This window comes from Pantherophis guttatus, chromosome 1 (assembly GCF_059756535.1).
Source record: "Pantherophis guttatus breed Tessera chromosome 1, ASM5975653v1, whole genome shotgun sequence".
In the NCBI taxonomy this organism is placed as follows: domain Eukaryota; kingdom Metazoa; phylum Chordata; class Lepidosauria; order Squamata; family Colubridae; genus Pantherophis; species Pantherophis guttatus.
Window position 1 is genome coordinate 107,417,480 of NC_142063.1, and position 13,303 is coordinate 107,430,782.

At 38.4% G+C, this 13,303-nt stretch overlaps 1 protein-coding gene across 5 annotated transcripts in view; it reads right to left on the reverse strand.

Annotated features, from left to right (window-relative positions):
- Positions 1-13,303, reverse strand: part of TSPAN4 (tetraspanin 4) — a 727,944-nt gene that overhangs the window by 367,867 nt on the left and 346,774 nt on the right. The window contains exon 1 of one of the 5 annotated variants that reach the window (XM_087880437.1): positions 3,347-3,621. The exons of the other annotated variants lie outside the window; for them this stretch is intronic. Coding sequence (XP_087736563.1) covers positions 3,347-3,413 — 67 coding nt within the window. The 5' untranslated portion in view covers positions 3,414-3,621. Of the gene's footprint in view, positions 1-3,346; positions 3,622-13,303 lie in introns of those variants that run through there. 5 annotated transcript variants of the gene reach the window in all.

Consider the following 13,303-nt stretch of genomic DNA (forward strand, 5'->3'; position numbering starts at 1 on the left):
TTATGCAACACTCTTAAATTTGTGTTTTACTTTGGACATACAAATCTAAATAATTGCAAAATCATTCATGTGCTTAAAAAAAAAAAAGAACAAGCTCAGTGCTTTGCAGAAATGGCAGTAGACAGTTGAATGACAATCCTCTAGTTATCACTCTGTAATTACAGTATTGTCTAATAACCTAGATTACTTTTGCTTTCCAAAATGTCTCAGGTGAGCATGTTACCCACTGGAGAGGTTTTAAGAAATACCAATATTTTTTGCAAATGAGGTATCAAACATATGACAGTTGAGCAAGGTTTTCTAAGTCTGAAGGTGTAGAACTGACCCTGAACATAAAACCACAATTCCTCCTTTACCCTGTGGATATGAATAGAAAAAAATCTGAGATACATGCAACACCCACACTAAAACTGCCAATGCTTTGCTTATCATACCAGATAGTATTTCAAGCCTTAAGGGGAAAAAATTCTTTGGTGGCACAACAAAGTATCCCAAGAAACAGTGGCTGGGGGTAGATGTAATCTCTTTCTTCTCTTCATCCTCTTCCACACCATCAGCAGAAATGCTAAGTGTAAGATTCTTAATTCTACCTTCACAAACCCATATAGAATGGCTACTCCTAAATGAAGAAAGTTATGGCAATATCATGTGTCAGTAGAGTTTTTCACAACATAAACGGTTGCTATGACTGCACTGTCTTCAGATGATCAATAAAAACATAAACCCTTAAGATAGGCCACATCTATCTGTCATCAGGCATAATGAAGTGTAGCCATATTTTGGAGCAAGTGATCAGTCTGGTCTATTGCCTTAACGTGATATCACTTGGTGTTAGTAGAAAACCTTCATATGATTCCCTCTTTTGGGGACTGAATACATTCATGCATTACACCCCATTACACGCTACATACAATCCAGTGGTGGGTTTCAAAATTTTTTACTACTGGTTCGGTGGGCATGGCTTGGTGGGCGTGGCTTGGTGGGCATGGCACGGGAAGGATACTGTAAAATCTCCATTCCCTCCCCAATCCAGCGGAAGGTTACAGCAAAATCCCCATTTCCTCCCAATCAGCTGGGACTTGGGAGGCAGAGAATAGATGGGGGTGGGGCCAGTCAGAATTTTTACTACCAGTTCTCTGAACTACTCAAAATTTCTGCTACCGGTTCTCCAGAACTGGTCAGAACCTGCTGAAACCCACCTCTGATACAATCCCTTTACATGCAAAGCAAAATTTATGCTGGTCCCTTCCTACAAGACAAAGATAACCACAAAGACTAAATACAAATACACATTTTGTAAATAAACCCTGATGACAGTAGATCTCTCATTCGAAGAGGAGAAGAGTAATCTGAGAAATACTAAAGAACACAATTCTGGGTGATGTAATTACAGATTCATTAAAAAGGGGAGTCTCTGATTAAGGAGTTGAATATAGCACAGGTAGTCATCGACTTACGACCATAACTGAGCCAAGATTTATGGTCATAAGTCATACTGGTCATTAAGTAGCTCACCATATGCTTGTGCCCAATTTTATGAGCAATTTTGCGGTGGCTGTTAAATGAATGGTATGGTCATTAAGTGAACCTGATGTCCTCAGTGGGTGGGTTTTTTTTTCTTTCTGGGAAACCAGAAGTAAATGCTGGTTTCCAACAACAAGACATGATAAATGACCATGGGACACTACAAAAATCTGTAAATATGGGCCAGTTGCCAAGCACTCAAAATGTGATCCCATAACCACGGGGAGACCTGGCCTTTGAAACTTGGAATCCAGGTCGTAAGTAGTCCTGCATAGCTCTGTCATAACTTCAGTCACTAAGCAACGGGTCATACGTCGAGGACTTACCTGGACTTGCATTCTGATACAACTATGCAGACTCTCAGTAAACCCAAACTAAATCTCATGTCTACCTGCAGGTCTTTCAGTGGTCTTTATGTGCATTTTTCAGCAATCTCTATATGTAGTCCACCATGTGGGTCTCTGCAGTCATTCAACCCTGATAAGATGCCAGAGAGAGGAATCTCCTGTAGAGAAATGTGTAAGAACTGGTCTGGTTTGATGATAAATATCTCACTCTATCAAGCTTAGGAACATTGTGTCTTTAGCTCACCCAGCACCTTACTCTTCACAATGATTACTGACAAATCACTATGTCTTTTGTTGGACTAGAAACTGCTTCTTACTCTATCTAATTATTTTGTTTTGTCTCAGTCTTAAGTAAACATATAGGTAGTCCTCAACTTACAACAGTTCATTTAGTGACCGTTCAAACTTACCACAGCATGGAAAAAAGTGTTTTTCACATTTATGACCGTTGCAGCATCCCTATGGCCCCATGATCAAAATTCAAACACTTGGCAACTGACTCATATTTATGACAGTTGCAGTGTCCTGGGGTCATGTGATTCCCCTTTTGCGACCTTCTGACAAACAAAGTCAAAGGGGGGAAAGCCTGATTCACTTACCAACCATGTTACTAATTTAACTGCAGTGATTCACTTAACAATCACTTGTGGCAGGAAAGCTCATAAATTCAGGCAAAACTCACTTAACGACTGTCCTGCTTAGCAACAGAAATTTTGGGCTCAGTTGTGGTTTTAAGACAAGGACTACCTGTAATTTCTTTCCTCTACTTACAATCATATTTTAAGTATTAGGAAGCAAAAGAAACCTTGCTATTTTTTTTTTTATTTTACTTGCGGGAGGAGGGATTATTTCAATCTTGCCCAATCTTTCCTCAGAAAGAAATAAACAGACAAAACCCACCACAAAGAAATTTTATCATAGTTACGTGCATGAAAAATAAGAGAATCCCCGGTTTCCAATATGATGCTACAGCCTGAAATAATATTTTCCTCTGTTGTTCCACCAAATATTTTTGGCACTTATCTGCTACCTTATACCATGCACTAGATATTTCTCATACCCAATTTAGAATCTGTTCCTCAACCAGTCTCTCACTTTCTATTCTAACACATACTGAAAATATTTCTGGAAAGTATTTCTCCAGAAATTCTCTTGCTTAAAAATATTTTGAGTAGCCTTCGTACCATGCTTTCAACAGAATGCGACCTGTTGGGGATCTCCCAGAATGAAAAACATACACCCAGATCTCCCAAGGAAAACTGATTATCTGAAAGCATCACCGAAACCAAGCTAGTAGTCAGAATATGTACCTAAAATAGGCCTCTACAAGGGCAACAACGAAATCGCCTCTAAAGAATAGTGGGGAAAAAATCAATCAAACTGTTTAGTTCAGACTTGGTCCTTTGCATTATAATTTTTTAAAAAAAATCTGGCATGACGTAAAAATTACTCAGCGTAAACAACATCATCGGTACCTTGCTGGGAATGCAAGAGCAGGACTGGCCCTTCCCAAACGATTAATGAAGCTGTGGGGTGACTCATCGTCGACCTAGGCTGCAAGTTGCCCTCCTGCCTTCTGCCGCACAGCTCCCTTGTTCAGTCCTGTATGGTCTGAGTGCTGAGTCCTGATTCAGGGTTTCAGGCTCCAATTAGGAATGCAGCCATTGAAAACTCAGAACTATTTTTACTCTTGACCAGTCACAGCCTCTCTGTTCCATAAAGACTTCTAAAGATAAAACCATCCTCAGCTAGTGGAGAGAGAGTGAGTGAGAGAGAGAGAATGTGTGTCTGTGTGAATTATGGATTCCCCGACATTCTTGAAGCTTCTAAACCATGGAGTTGTTTAGAGGGAAAACTGTAATAAATTAAAAGTCAGATATTTGATTCATATTCGTGTATTTCTAGCTATAGAGATCATCCTAGAAATAGACGGCGAACAAAACATTTATTTCCCTATGTTCATTTGAGATAAAAAAAAATTCAAAATATGTCATCTCCTGTACATGTAGAAATGACATTCAACTTTCTTCTAGTGACATGTGCAAAAGAAATACATAAATAAACAAACTTCTGCCTCCTCTTTTTGGAGGAAAACATACAGTCCAGGAGTCGCCAATCCCCGGCCCATGGACCAGTAACGGCCAAGGTCGGTGGGCTGTGCAAGCAGGAGGTGAGCACGAGAAGTTCCATTTGCACCGAAATCATTTCCCCCCGTACCCCAGGTCTGCTGTCACCAGTCTGCACAGCCAGAAAGGTTGGGGACCATTGATATAGCCTACAACAGGGATCTCCAACCTTGGCAACTTTAAGCCTGGAGGACTTCAATTCCCAGAATTCCCCAGCCAGCTTTGCTGCCAGGCTTAAAGTTGCCAAAGTTGGAGACCCTTGGCCTACAATACAAAGTAGCAACCATAGGAGAAAAGAGATACAAAATTAGCATATTGGAGTCTGGTTCAGGTATGATCTAAGAAATCACATTTTCTTAGACCATATCTGAATTAGACTTCAATTTTCTCTACACACTTACACTAACAACTAACCTTTTCTGTACTTCAGTTTCTCTTTCCAAATTCCTGTTTTATTGGTCTGTCTTTTACGTTATTTTCCCACAACTCAAGTGATGTTACTTTCTCCGAGCTCTGACTGTTGCATCCTTCTTAAATAGGTAAAAGTAAAGGTTCCCCTCGCACATATGTGCTAGTCGTTCCTGACTGTAGGGGATGGTGCTCATCTCTGTTTCAAAGCCAAAGAGCCAGCACTGTCCAAAGACATCTCCATGGTCATGTGGCTGACATGACTAAATGCCAAAGGTGCACAGAACGCTGTTACCTTCCCACCAAAGGTGGTCCCTATTTTTCTACTTGCATTTTTTACGTGCTTTTGAACTGCTAGGTTGGCAGAAGCTGGGACAAGTAATGGGAGCTCACCCCATTACGCGGCACTAGGGATTTGAACCGCTGACCTGCCGACTTTTCGATCAACAAGCTCATCATCTTAGTCACTGAGCCACCGTGTCCCTCCTTCTTAAATATCAACAAATAAATAACTGGCAGCTTTGTATTTTACAAAATAAAATCAAGCAATACATTCAGAGACAATACTTTTCTATCCAGAAGGATGCTACGGTGCCTGCCAATGACACACCCACAAGTGCAAAGGGCAAGAAACAAAACTGTCTCCCAAAATGTCATAGCCATTTGTAAAAGGATAATATAATCACAAATTCTTATCATCAGATACATGGTTTCTGTACAGCAGAATGGATTCAAAGCTGGGGATGATAGCAAATCATCCCCCATGAATTCTATTGCACTACAAGCATTGGATTTTGCATCTATGGATTTATTTATTTTTTTAAAGTTTCCGCAGAGGTCCCAAGTCTGATAAACTCTGAGCTGCTTCACAGCATAGTTTGCTTGCAGGATATACAGTATTCAATTAACTTTTGAAGTTCAGATTTTTTTTTTTAAAGTGAGCTTTTCATTAGTTCGTATAGACAAATAAAAAACACATCAGGGACCTCAATACCAACATGTGTGTGAAACATTGTTCTTTAAAAAAAAAGTTCTCCACACGCCTCTTCTGTGAATGTTTGTACTTATAAAAATGAAGGAAACATGTGGACCAGCTAAAATTTCCACAGCTTCAAAAGCACTTCACTTCCAGCTTCTTTCAAAAACTTCCCTTTTATTAAAAAGGGAAACACTTTAATCACAGTGGAACAAGCATTTAAAATAACAATAGGAAAGTCTCCCCAGCACATTGCATTCCCTATTTACCTCAACTCTCCTGAATGAGGAGCATTTATTTTTTTCAAACACACTCTGAAAGTAAGTGGGTTATATATTCTGTGTATTGCATTCTTCTCTACCAGAAAATGTCTAGAATTCACATCCAATCTCAGTCCCAAGAAGAAAAGAATTTTCAATTCTGATGCTTCATGGGGGATTAAAGGGATAAGGCACCCCCACACAAGGAGTAGAGGGAGCAGAGGAATTCACTTTCTACTGAGTCCAACTATTTGTCCGTCGCCTGGCAACAACTATCCATAGTTTCAGGTGGGAGTTTTTTCTAACCCCACCTAGGGATGCCTGGGACTTTTTGCATTTAGTATTAAACACATGCTTAACTATGGCTGTGACCCAGAAACCATATGGCTCTGCTTACCCGCTTTGTTTTAGACAGCCCAGAAAGTGCAGCGTATTCATGTACTTATAGCTCAGGAGTCCTTCTTCTCACTCAGATAGGCATACTTTCCCCAAACATTATAAGATCAGCTCCCATCGTATTCTGAGGCAGCCTACAGAAATCGCAACCTTGTCAGTGAACTCCCAAAATTCCGCCATTGTCCCTGTAATTGCTGGCCAGTGTAATGTGATGTATTATTTTCAGGACACAGCCAAGGTTCATGGCGGCAGGATAAATTGAAAGTAGAATTCTTTTAAGGTTTCATATGACTTTTATGTTTTCATATGACATATGTGTCTTTCATATCTATATGGATCTCCCCTTCCCCAAAAACCTTTCAATTATCTTTTATCTCTATGTCTGAAGTTGCACCAATATCTTTGACATCCAGCTGGCTAGAGAATTCTGGGAGTTGAAGTCCACAAGTCTTAAAGCTGCCAAGTTTGAAGATCTCTGGACTAGAAGATCTCCAAAGTCTCTTCCAGTTCTGTTATGCTGATTCTGAACCTATAGCTATGTGTTAAAGATTTGTGTGGTTTCCTTGGCTATATCTTTTTATTATTATTATTTTTTAGAGTCAGGTTTCTTCTTTTCCTTTGTTTTACTCCTAGAGACTACCTGTTCCTATATGTTCCTACTGTTTTCTTAGCAAAGGGCCTGATGGCTCAGCAGACTGATAGCATTGTGATTAACACCAGCTGTGTTGTGCTGTGTTGAGTCTCACCAGGCTCAAGGTTGACTCAGCCTTCCATCCTTTCTAAGGTAGGTAAAATGAGGACCCAGTTTGTGGGGGCAATAAACTGACTTTGTATAAATATACAAAAGTATGAAGGCTATTGCTTAGCGCATTGTAAGCCGCCCTTAGTCCCCGGAGAAGGGCGGCATATAAATCAAATTTAAAAAAAAAAAAAAGTTTGTCGGAAGTGGTTTGCCATTGCCTTCTTTTTAGGATTAAGAAAGTGTGATTGGCCCAAGGTACCCCGTTGGCTTTCATGGCTAAGTGGGACTAGAACTCTTGCTCTCTTGGTTTCTAGCCTGGTGCCTTAACCACTATAGTAATCTGGCTCTTATTATTAATAATTAGTTTATACATTTTGTGTCTCTACATGCAACTGAGTAACCATGTAATATCTGAAGTCAGAGGCAACCATAAAAATGCACGTTAAGATAGAAATGTAATACAAAAAACATGTACCTTATCTTGGTCCTCAATGTCAAAATTCTGGACTATAATTCCCATAATCCTTGATCAATACCCTAAAACATCTGGAGATCACCTGATTGTGGAAAACTGTTGTAAGGTGCAGCCATGGCCAGTATGAGATACTACACAGAACAAACAATGCTTTTAGATTATTAGATATATTTCATATATCTGAACTGCCCATCTCCCTCAAAGAGGGACTCTGGGTGGTGAGAATTAAACAGCAAAACATAAAACAGTATATTAAAATTAAAATGTTAAAGTTATACAGTATTTGACTTTATGGAGTCTTTCCATAAAGTATTTATTATTTATTTATTTATTTATTTTATTATAATATAATAAAGTTATAAAATTTTAAGGAGGCAAGAATAATTCAACCCTATTAAAAGTAGTTAACAATTAGTTGCTTGTTCTGCTTTCCATGAAGCAGCTTTAAAGAAACATCTCAGCCCAAATGAAGTGTATGAATTGAAGTGAAATTAGAAACTAGCATGAGATGATTTGCTCAGATTATCATCTAAATAAAACAAAGATTCTAGTCTGCCTAACTAGTATACTAGACTGTTTTAGTGTCTAGTCAGTGTTGCCCTTCCCAATTCTTTCTCTTTAATTCATATTCCAGATTCAAACTTGGCATCTTTGGATCCTAAGCGTGCACAAATCCACTGAAAGATAGTTCCACTTCTAGATTTTTCATAATGCTCAATACAGTACAGCTGGGACATCAGGATCCTACTCATGGGAGAAGGCTAATGAAAGGATCTGTCTAATCAAGAATGTCACTATTACCTTCTATCTTACAATTAAATGTTCTGAGTTCTATTTCAGTTTTTCTTTTTTCTTTTTTTGGGGGGGCTATATCAGGGTAGTGATTTAAGAGCTGACCAGCTGCTACAATGATGCAATGGTGAACTGATGTAATGATGGGAATGAGTCAGCAAGGTTTTTAGCTGTTATTTGCAGTTACTGGACCCAAAGCCTGCATTGTTCTTTCATATTGAGCTCAAATGTTTCCTATGTGACAGCTGTACTTCTCCTTTGATAGTCTTCTTGCACAGATTCTAATGGGAACATGTTATGAGATGTACTAATGTACTTAAAATGGACTTGTTTCTCTTCAAAACAAAAAACAAAAAAACACCCCAGAATCCCTTTTCAAATTGATTTACAGAAATTGCTACTACATATAAATTCCTTCTGTCCACTCTGCTATGAAGATCCATGATGCAGACTCATGCCATGTTAGGTTGGGACAATTGTGATGGAACTAAACACCCAAATTTTATTGAAAATCATCTTCAGTGCTTTCCTGAAAACAAAAGACTACTATCAGTGACTCCATGGGTCACTGATAACTGAAAAATACACAAACTAGTTTACTATTGCATTTTTTACAAAGACTTAGCACAAAACAACATAATCACATGTCTTGACTCCAATTATTTTTGAACTAAACATGTCCATCACTTCTCAGTTTAACCTATTCAAATTAGCTTTTGGAGCTGTTAAAAATGAAGACCTTTCATTCTGGAAGGCAATATAATCGTTAGTAACAAATTAATGTTTTAAAAACTAACTGGAAAATGTAATTAACTTCCTTCATAAATGCTGAAAATGAGGACTTCCGGTTGGCACCGCCGGCGTTGTGGACGGTCTCTCCGGACCGCCAGCCCTGCGATCTCGTAAAAGCCGCTTTGACAGCGTTAAGCAGCTGTCTGGTGGCTTGAAAACCTCTCCATCGGGAGAAGAAGGAGAGGAGAGCCGGTGGGTGTGGGTAGAGCTCCCCATAAATCCCCTGGAATAACTCCAGAGGCTTGGAGGGCGAGAGCTCCCCGGTTAGCTCACTGAAGCTCTGGATCCAGGACGACTCTGTTTTAAAGAGAGCCAGATGTCGCGACCAACTCTGCAGGCAAAAAAGTGAGATTGATTGAATACAAGAGCAGACAGAGCGGAAACAGGAGAACAAGCATTTGCAAGTAACAGCGCTTAACTCCGGGTTTACATTGTTTCTAATTGAATCTCTCTGAGCTGGAGGCTGGAAGATGGCGCCTTTGCTGTGGGCGTGAAAGTGAAAGTCAGAAACGAAAGTGTTTACTGAGAGTTTTGCACTCTGAGAGTGGATTAAAGCTGCTGGGAACTGAGAGTTTGGTGGAGAAAAGACTATTTTGTTTGACAAATTTAAACTATAAACTTTTGAAAACTGTTCAAGAGACTTTGTGGCTGTGAAAGGGAAAAAGACCTTTTAAAATAAGATGGCTTCTAAGCAAACTAAGCCAGGAGTTTCTAAAAGTGGAGGAGGTTCTCCAGTAGTGTCAGTAGTAACACAGAAAGCACAACTTCCGGCTGATTCAGAGCCAGGAGGCTTCTTTTAAAGAACTTAAAGAATTTATAAAAGAAGCCATGAATAATCAAACTGCAGCTATGAACAACCAAACAGTAATTATGGAAGGGAAGCTAAAAAAATTTGCGGAGGATATAAAGGCAATTAAAGATGTTGTTGAAGAAAAGCATAACAAAATAAGATATGACATTATCCTAGCAGTTTCAGGATTGTCAAAACACCTTGTTCAGCTGGATGAGAGAGTAGAAGAAATTAATGAGGCCAATCTGAACTTGGAAAATAAAGTAGGAGATATTATGACTAAAACAGAGAAAGTGGATGATGAATTAGTTATGTTACAATATAGATCTATGGAATTTGCTTTGAGATTGAGAGGGCTGAAAGAAAATAGCCGGGAAAATCTAAAGGACATTTGTGCTGAAGCTATGGCAGAGATAATCAAAGAAAGGGTAGAAGATGTGGCAACCCGAATCGACAAAATTTACAGGGTTAACTCCTGGGTGGCAAGACAAAGGCAGTTACCAAGAGATGTTGTGATCTATTTTACAACCAGGAGGATCAGAAATGACATTTTACAAGCTTCCTATAAGAATAAGGTTCAAGTGGCTGGACAAGAATTAGTGGTCCTGAAAGAGATCCCTCCCAAAATATTAAGAAGTAGAAAGGACTTTTGCTTCCTGGTAAATGAATTGAGAAATCAGCAAGTGCAGTATAGATGGGATGTTCCAACCGGTCTAATAGTGAACTATGGTGGAGAAAGATACCGTTTAAACACAGTCTGGAAGGCAAAAGATTTTTATGTCAATGTTTTAAAGGCTGGACACCCACCCTCACCGGGGGGGGGGGATGGAGATGTTACAACAAGAGAAAGATGGAAAGCAGATACAAACTTATGCTGAAGCTGCAGCTGGAGGAATTATCATGGAAGAAGATTTAATGCTATCTGGGGGCCCACCCCCAACTTTTGAACCACTCAAGAAGACAGAGGAACCAAGAGAACAACGAATGACACAAGCAACCTACAAACGCCAAGAACAACAACTAAAAGTGCAACAATCTCAAGACTCATCTCAAGAAGTCCAAAAAACAGAAGCAGTAGGAGGGGCTAGGCTAAAGAGTAAGATGGAGGAGGATATTCAGCTGATGCTTTTGAAGCTTCGAGGGGCCAAAGATGGCAACTAAATTCCTATCTTGGAATGTTAATGGTTTAAATTCACCACAAAAAAGAAAGAAAGTATTTCACTACTTGAAACAATTTAAGATCTCTATTGGGAAAGATATGAGTAATAAAAATGAATGTGCTACCCAGGTTCTTATTTTTGTTTCAAATGATACCAGTGCTTAAGAAAGATGGAAATTTGAGGGAGTGGCAGAAAGGGGTTAATACTTTTATTTGGGCTGGGAAAAAACCAAGAATAAAATTGAAAATTATACAGGATGTACGTGAGAGAGGAGGTCTTAAAATGCCTAATTTAAGATTGTATTATGAAGCAGCTGTCTTATCACAAATTAGTGATTGGTTCAATTTAACTGAAGAGAGAATGTTAAATATAGAAGGTTATGATTTGTTATATGGATGGCATGCTTACCTGTTATATGAAAAAAAAGTGGATAAGGTGTTTAAAAGTCAAATACTTAGAAATGCTTTGTTGAGGGTTTGGAAAAAGTATCAATATAAGTTAAACTATAAGATATCTATATGGGCAAATCCCAGACATGCAATAGAAAATATAAGTATAGAACAAAAACAGGAGGTGATTACTTACAAAGAACTTCTTTTTATGGAAAGGGGCAAATTGCAATTGAAATCTTTAAGTGTACTGAAAGAAGAAGGGATAATTTACACTTGGTTTCAGTATGGTCACCTTCAAGCTAGATGGAGGGAAGATCAAAAAATTGGTGTTATGCAAAATGAGGAAAACTTGGTAAAACAGATTAGAGATCAAAGTCAAATGCATATTAAAAGGTTGTATAATGCATTATTGGAAATAGATTCAGAAACGGAATTGGTTAAGGATTGTATGATAAAATGGGCACAAAACTTTCAGGAACCAGTGATGATAGAAACATGGGAAAAGATTTGGGTCAGAAATGTTAAATTTACGCAAGCACAAAACTTAAGAGAAAATTTTTATAAAATGTTTTATAGATGGCATTTAGATCCTAAAAAATTATCATGTATGTATCCAAATTTGCAAGCTAAATGTTGGAGATGTGATTGTGATGATGCAACTTATTACCATATATGGTGGACTTGTAAGAAAATCAAAGCATTTTGGATAAAAATTTGGTGGGTAATGCAGAATATCTTGAAAAAAAGGTTGAAATTTATTCTGCAACTGTTTTTATTGGGTATAACCACGGATTGTACAGCATTAGAGACTAAATTGATTTTAAATTTGATATCAGCAGCTAGGCTGTTGGTAGCGCAATATTGGAAGAAGGACTTTTTGCCTACTATTGAAGAGTGGACACTGAAAGTAGCGAACCTAGCGGAAATGGCGAAAATCTCAACGTACTTGAAGGACTATACACAAGAAAGATACGTATCGGAATGGAGAAGATGGATTGATTATATTCAAAATAAGTATCAGACAAGAAAATATCAAATAGCTTATGAATGAATGTTAAATTTTAGAAGTATTGTGTTATCCATAGTGGAGTTAAGGTTTCAGGGGGGGATTTGGTAGTTTAAGGATAGATAGGTTAATTTAGCTTATGGTTGTTATTGAAATACCCTGTATTTTGCTCTGGGATGGGGGGAAGGGGTGGGGGGGTGGGGGGGGAGGGAAAAAGAGTGGGGGGAATATTGGGGGGGAAATTTTTTTTTGTAAAACTTTTCAATAAAAAAAAATAATAAATGCTGAAAATGAGTCACCCTGGCATATAAAATGGGTGTGTAGAATATAATATGTGTTCTGATGGTCATGCATGTGCAGCAGGGACCAGAAATACCCATTACATTATTGCAAAGGGACCTTATGGAGATTCTGGGAACAGATAGTGTAGCTCCTGAAGACTTTGACACCAGCTTCAATATTTCATGCTGAAATGTCAACATTTGCAAAAAGGCTTCTGACACAGTCCAACCATTTTCTATATTGCCATCAGGACTGAAGTCTTACAGGCTCAGAAAAAATCAAATATTAGGTAAGAAGGAACACAATTGCTCCTTAAATAGAAATTTCCCTGTTCTCTTTTCTATCTGATGCTAAGTAATATTTAATTTTACAGCCCTTATCCAGTTCCTCCTCTGTCAGGAGACTGGATGTCAACCTTGAATTACTATATAATGCACTATTCTCCTTTCTCCCAGCAACAACAGTGATCTACTCTGCAGAAATGATGTAACCCAGCTGTCAGCTGCCGTGCCACCTCCTGTCTCTGAGCATAATAGGAATATACTTGTGGACTTCTATTTCTACTGTTCTTTTTCTCATGAGAAGTAACCTCCAGATTCTATGACTACAATTACTCGACTGATTTTTGTTATATGCTATGCTTGGAAGCAGGAATCCAATATTTACAACATATATTCTAACACTTAAAGAATTTACCCACAAAGAATGCTACTAAAATATTGCCAGAATTAATTTGCCCCCATGTATCCTCTAAAAGCACTAAAGAGCTTGTGTCTAGCATTTCCAAAATAATAGAAATAACAATTATGTCTATTCGATATAAGCATTTACCATA